We start from the raw sequence: 7,038 nt of genomic DNA, 5'->3' as shown, positions 1-7,038 counted from the left end.
TTTTGAGTTAACTAATAATAATCACATGTAATTTGTATAATATTACTAGTACCTATGAGTGTTAGAGTGAGTGATACTCCCTTCTAGAATGTAGTTCAAAAAATAACGATTACCTTATATTTAAAAAAGATAAATTGTTTTTACGTTTATATTTGTATGGGTTAAATATGTTTTTAAAATTTCTATATTTTGGGACGATTTTGGTTTTAGTTTCTATTTCAAATTAAGGTGCAATTTAGTCATTTAACTTTAAAAAACTCTGCTTTTAATCTTTTTTTATCAAATTTTTTTAACTTTATTTGTTGTTTCAAGTTGAAGCAAAAATGTGTCAAACAGTGTAAAAAGAATGAAACGCATTTGAAATAGTAAATAAAGTTAAAAAAACTTGGTAAAAATGACTAAAATCAGAGTTTTCTAAAGTTGAAGTTAGTTTGAAAGAGAGACTAAAACCAAAATCGCTCCAAAGTATAGAAACTAAAAACATATTTAACCCTATTTTTATTAACATATTTTGTTATTTTATTTATTTTTTCTTTTACAAAATCAAGTTGAGATTTTTTTTTTCATATTTAAAGATTCAAGATTGTCCGATGTGAAAATTTTATGTCTGTCCACCTGGATTCTAAAATTTGTTATCAACTTTTTTAATGTATGAAACAAAATTGAAAACAATTTCTTAACATATTTTGACATACTTATATTCAGTGGGAGGAAGAAGAGAATCATGATTGTGTACATAAAAATAGAACTTTGAAGTTACTTTTATATTATTTTGAAGAAATTAACCTTTTTTTTAATCACAAAAAAACACTGAGATAATTATGATTATTATTTTCTGTAGGTAACAAATTAATTGTAATATATTTTTTTTCTTCTAAAAATATATAATAACCTTTGTTAGCGTTTGTTATTAACTAAATCAATAATAAATTTGTAACAATAATTGTTATTTTCAGTTACTAGTAAATCAGTAAAACAAATTACAATATTATACACACACATCATGTATTTTGTTATTTCATCTTACTAACACATAAAAAAACTCCTTACTCCAAATATTTGTTATTTGTTATGTTGATTATATTTAAAGCAGTAAAAAATAATATAATAATATTGTATTTAAAATTTTTAATTAAATTAATATTTTAATCAAAGTAAACATCTCGTAATGCTCTCATTGAAATACAACAAATAAATTATTCACTGATCATCAAATATTAAATAAAGTATTTATCTTTTTCTTTATAATTATATAATGTTAGAAAATATCGTTTCAATCGTTATATCAATTGTCTATCACCTATATGTTAATTAATATAAATGAAACATTTTCATTCCATAAATATTATCAAATATATTCCTCAATTCAAATTATTGTTATAAAATACTCAAAAAAACTTAAATTACAATATATGGAGTTCATCAAAATAATTATTATATGAGAGAAAAATATAAATACGATAAATAAGACATACCATAGTTATCAACAGTGATCAATTTAAAAGTAAATAATTTTCAAAACTAGCTAAAAATTGCCAAATTAAATTATATATGCAGTCATGTATGAATATCTATACTGGAGACGTTTTAACAATAAGGGTTGAGAATATGGAAGAATAAAAAGATTAGTTGACAAATGATACGTATTTTGATATTCTATTTTAGCGAAAATAACTTTAATTATTTGCATGGTTTGTATTTAATATTAAATCCGACAAACCTATATTAATAAAATAAATTACTCTAAAAATAAAGTTTTTTTTTTACAATATATGGTTCTATCTCGTACTTTATTTTCCAAACCTAATAGTTTTAAATTTTAAAAGTTTAGTCTTCATTCTTATACTTTATTTTAAAAATTTACAATTTAGAAACAAATTATATTAAAAGCCAAACGTTTTTTTTATTCTTGCTTCTTTTTCTGTATTTCGTTTGGAAGGATAAAAAAAATTATATGTATTTATAGTTCTATATAAAGATATTGTACTCATAGGGGTTGGATATCGAGTACTTGATTGAATGGAATTGGCAACATAGAAATGAGAGGTGTAACCGAACGTTCAGGAAGATAAATTGTGTAAGTACCAGTTTAATTATTATCCAATAATATTAAAATAAATAATCAATTATTTTATTTTAAAAAATAAAGCTTAATAACTTTGTTCGTTATCTTTAATATATCTTTATCATTTATCAATAAGGAATAGCTTAACAAAGATAAAAGATAACATAACCAACTGAAACATAAAAGCATAGAGAATTTATAGAGTATATAAAAGAAGGATTGAAACATTATTCACATCATAGTTTCCATCGTATGCTTACATCACTTAAAAGAGATCGAAGAATCATCTGGAACTTTACTATTTGGGTAAGAGCGTCTTCTGTACGTTTTCTTTTCTTGATTGGGTTTACGGTATTGTTATTTATCAATTAATATAAACTTTTTTAAAAAACAAAATTATAAATTTAAAAATAAATTAACTAACATTGAAAATAAAATAGAAAAAAGGGCGGGAGACAGAGATGTGAACTCAATTATTTTGTTAAAATAGTAAAACTGCTTTGGCTCTATTGAAGTACACGCTGGCAAAAACATCCTTATAAATATTGTCATGCCATATATGAAAATGCACCTCAAAATTTACTGATTAAGTTTACAAATTGTGTGGCTGCTCCTTCGGTTTCCCTATCGAAGCAAGCATCGAAAGTCTTCCCATTGCGTAAGGCACATTCCATGTTTAGTCCCACCCCACCAATGGCACGCTCCCTCTCCTCTCATTCCGAACTCCCTTCTTCCTATCTTCCTATACCCGACGGACCCTTTTCTCCGGCGGACCCTCCAAGACACGTGACCAAAAAGGTGCTTCTCATCTCATCTGGGTTGCTCATGCTGCTTCTCTCCTTGGTGACCTTCAATGCCTACTACCCGCATTCATCTGGAGATGGAGACCATGCTTCATTAACGCCAACAACGCCCGATGATTTCGAATTCAGTGTGCCAAGCTCAATGTCGAAACCATTTTCACGTGGCGTCTCTTTAGGGGTGTCGGAGAAGTCTAGCTGGATGTTGAAGAGCAGCAATGGAGAATCCTATCCTTGGAGCAATAGCATGCTGTCATGGCAGCGAACGGCTTATCACTTCCAGCCTGAGAAGAATTGGATGAACGGTAACTTTCTTTTATTTCTATTGCTCTGTCTTTTCCTTTTATTTTAAACTTTATTTTAATGTACAGTTTAACAGAGTGTTTGTAAAACTATTTTGTATAACAATTTGTGATTGAATGATCATTTTTTACCGTGTCATTAATCGTTTTATTATTTTTGTTTAACTTTTGTAACAGTTAATGATAACATTTGACGAAAAGGACATTTTAATTTTTTAAGGAAAAACTAGAAAAAATAGACTGTTGTGGAAATTAATTTTATAACCCCTTTCATTTTCATTGTTGACTGTTACAATTAACCAGATGTATTAGTTTTAGAGAAGACGACCGTCAAAATCAAAATACTGTTTGCAAAGGATTTAGTCGGCGTAATTTGTAATTAAAATTAATATTGATTATGATTGTGATTTATTCTATGCAACAAATTTAATACAAAAAGAAACTAAAGTACTTTGTCCAAATTATTCTTTCACTTGAAATTGAAAAAATATGTTATTAGTGTTGAATGTAAAGAATACTAACTTTTTTCTTGTTTCTGTGGGTGTGGCTTCGGCTTGCTGTGCTTGGGGAACTTGGTTTGTCTGCTTCAGATCCTAATGGTAAGAGCACCCTTGCATTTTCCAATTGTTTTTACCTCCCTCGCATTAATTCAAAGACATGAGAAATAAAAAAGAAGAAGAAAACAACATAAAATGAGTTGTGTAATGGAGAGATGAAGAAAAAATGTTGTATACTTTTGTTGTATAAACAGCATTTCACTTTCTTGAACTTTCGTTAATTTCACCCTTTTCTTTTGTTGCCCATTAATTTGTCCCATTTCTTTTACCGTGACTTGGCAAAAATCCTAACATTATTTTATTATGCATATGCTTTTTCTATACGATCATATTGGTCACGTTCTGTTGATCTTCTTCTGTGCACAAAATCTAGTAACTTTTTGCACAATATTTGGAAACGATAATTAGACTTCCAATTTCTCATAAGAAGGGATTGGATTTTTTCAAAACTTTTAACAAAATGGATGAACCGCAGTTCTTAACAGTACTGTCCAGCAGTCTGGTTTTGAACAGCTTGTTTGTGTTACAAGGCAAAGCAGTACAGCTTGTTTGTGTTGAAATGCCTCATATTTTTAGCTAATTTTAAATTACAAGAAAACAAATTTTACTTTACATATTTACTTATTTTTAAGATGGTAAATCTATAAAAGCCCCTCCCCCTTTCTTGATCCAATATCAATATCAAATTCTAGAAATTTAGACAACCAACCGAAGTACAAATCATTTTTCCAACAATGTTGGAATTATTGAAGTTTAGAAAAGGGCTTCACAATTTTCCCTGGACCACCTTTTTGACACAGTTGTTACAATTTGGGCAGGTCCTATGTACTACAAAGGGTGGTATCATTTCTTCTATCAATACAATCCGAAAGGTGCAGTTTGGGGTACCATAGTTTGGGGGCACGCTGTATCAAGGGACTTGATTCACTGGCTTCACCTACCACTGGCAATGGTGGCTGATCAATGGTATGACCAAAATGGTGTGTGGACAGGCTCTGCCACCATCTTACCCGATGGTCAAGTCATCATGCTATACACTGGTTCCACCAACGAGTCAGTGCAGGTCCAAAACCTTGCATACCCTGCAGATCCCTCTGATCCTCTCCTTGTTGATTGGATCAAATACCCTTCAAATCCAGTTCTGTTCCCTTCACCAGGCATCGATACCAAGGATTTTCGTGACCCCACCACAGCTTGGCTCACCACAGAAGGCAAGTGGCGCATCAGTATTGGTTCAAAGCTTAACAAAACTGGCATAGCCTTGGTTTATGATACCAGTGACTTTAAGACCTATGAGCGTGTGGAGGGACTGCTCCGTGCTGTGCCTGGCACTGGCATGTGGGAGTGTGTTGACTTCTTTCCAGTATCCAGTGAGGGTGAAAATGGCTTGGATGCTTCAATCAATGGGGAGAATGTGAAGCATGTGGTGAAGGTTAGCTTGGATGATGATAGACATGATTACTATGCAGTGGGGACTTACGATGAGAAGAATGCCAAGTTCACACCAGATGATTTGAAGAACGATGTTGGTATTGGACTCAGATATGACTACGGTATATTTTATGCATCCAAGACATTTTATGATCAGAGTAAGGGAAGGAGAGTGTTGTGGAGTTGGATTGGAGAGTCTGATAGCGAATATGCTGACGTAGCCAAAGGTTGGGCATCAATTCAGGTGTGTTAAGTTTATTCACCTATTTTTCTTGTTTATCAATTGTATCCTTTTAAATGGATTGACCGGACCATCATAATTTCTCCTGATTGCATTTTTTTTGTATAGGGTATTCCAAGAACAGTGACACTTGATAAGAAAACCGGTAGCAGCTTACTTCAATGGCCTGTAGCAGAGGTGGAAAGTTTGAGATTGGGAAGCAATGAGTTTGAAAATTTGAAGGTGAAGCCAGGGTCAGTGGTGCCACTTGAAGTTGGAACAGCTGCACAGGTTTGGGATCATGTTAATTTTATTGATTGACAAGTAGTTAGGAGAATACAAAGTTGAATGTAACAAAGCTAGTATAATTCAATGACACGCAATTGCATCTTCCAATGCAACAGTTGGACATTGTAGCTGAGTTTGAGATAGATAACAAAGCCTTGGAGATGACTGGCCAATCCAATAAGGAGTACGAGTGTAGCACCAGTGGTGGAGCAGCAGAACGTGGTGCCTTAGGACCATTTGGTCTTCTAGTATTGGCTGATGATGATCTTTCTGAATACACTCCCACATACTTTTACGTGGTTAAAGGAAACGATGGACAACTTAAAACTTCCTTCTGCTCTGATCAATTAAGGTATAGGACTTATATTCTTTTCCAAGCTTGTAGTGACATTGTTTGTCTCTTAAGAAGAAAATGAATGTGTTAAGTTGTGATTAAATACAATGTTGATTAAGTTACATAATGTTTTGTAGGTCTTCTCTAGCAACTGATGTTGGTAAGAAAATCTTCGGAAGCTCTGTTACAGTACTAGAAGATGAAAAACTGTCAGTGAGGATATTGGTAAGCTTTGTGATTTTCTTGCTCAAAGTTTAATTTATTTTTGTGTGTGAAGATGAAGCAGCTGAAGTAATGAAGTTGAATTTTTGATGGTGAAAATTAGGTGGACCATTCTGTGGTGGAAAGTTTTGCTCAAGGTGGAAGAACATGCGTGACATCTCGAGTTTATCCAACGAAGGCAATCTATGGAGCTGCTAGATTGTTTTTATTCAATAATGCTACAGAAGTCAATGTGACTGCTTCAGTTAAAGTTTGGCAAATGAATTCTGCATTCATACGCCCCTTCGACCCACAACAAAGTAATTCTATTTAAGAGAACAAAGCTGTTCAATAACCTTCTCTTCTACTAACCTAAAGGTTAGGGTTATTGAACAAAGTTCTCCTGCCTCAATTTTGCTCAAATCTTTTTTTAATAGCCTCGATTTTGTAAAATAGTAGTGATATTTGTAAATTGTCATGAGAATGAAAGAAATATTATGTTTCCTTTCTTTGAAAAATATTCTTTGGTAAGATTAAATATTTTTTGGTCTTTTTAATAATTTCAATTTTGTAAAATAATAGTGATATTTGTAAATTGTTATAACAATGAAAGAAAATGAAAGAAATATTATGTTTTCTTTTTATGAAAAATATTGTTTGTTAGGATTAAACTTTTTATCTTTTAACTTAGTGAAAATTAAAATTAGTATTTTTTTTTTAACTTTAGATTAATTTAGTTTTTTATTTTAAGAAATACATAAATTTAAATTTTTTAATTAAATTTATTTGAAATTTTACATGTAATTTTTAATTAAATTAAAGAAAAAAATTATGTTGAAA

At 31.1% G+C, this 7,038-nt stretch overlaps 1 protein-coding gene across 1 annotated transcript; it reads left to right on the top strand.

Annotated features, from left to right (window-relative positions):
• The first annotated feature begins 2,613 nt into the window (after positions 1-2,613).
• LOC106754306 (acid beta-fructofuranosidase) lies at positions 2,614-6,716 on the top strand. The gene is made up of 7 exons (XM_014636318.2): positions 2,614-3,170; positions 3,758-3,766; positions 4,543-5,399; positions 5,505-5,666; positions 5,780-6,015; positions 6,135-6,222; positions 6,323-6,716. Exons 1-7 carry the CDS (start codon positions 2,738-2,740, stop codon positions 6,530-6,532), a joined length of 1,995 nt encoding a protein of 664 aa, XP_014491804.1. The 5' UTR covers positions 2,614-2,737; the 3' UTR covers positions 6,533-6,716.
• Positions 6,717-7,038: the final 322 nt, after the last annotated feature.

Source organism: Vigna radiata, unplaced genomic scaffold, assembly GCF_000741045.1.
Source record: "Vigna radiata var. radiata cultivar VC1973A unplaced genomic scaffold, Vradiata_ver6 scaffold_635, whole genome shotgun sequence".
In the NCBI taxonomy this organism is placed as follows: domain Eukaryota; kingdom Viridiplantae; phylum Streptophyta; class Magnoliopsida; order Fabales; family Fabaceae; genus Vigna; species Vigna radiata.
The sequence above is the reverse complement of the archived record's forward strand: the minus strand, read 5'-3'. Positions and strand labels throughout refer to the sequence as shown.

Bases quoted from the DNA above. Each gene is read 5' to 3' on its own strand.
- LOC106754306 (XM_014636318.2), top strand. From the start codon at position 2,738: ATGTTTAGTCCCACCCCACCAATGGCACGCTCCCTCTCCTCTCATTCC. The intron at 5,400-5,504 runs GTGTGTTAAGTT...TTTTTTGTATAG, and splicing joins AAGGTTGGGCATCAATTCAG to GGTATTCCAAGAACAGTGAC. The intron at 6,223-6,322 runs GTAAGCTTTGTG...GGTGAAAATTAG, and splicing joins AACTGTCAGTGAGGATATTG to GTGGACCATTCTGTGGTGGA.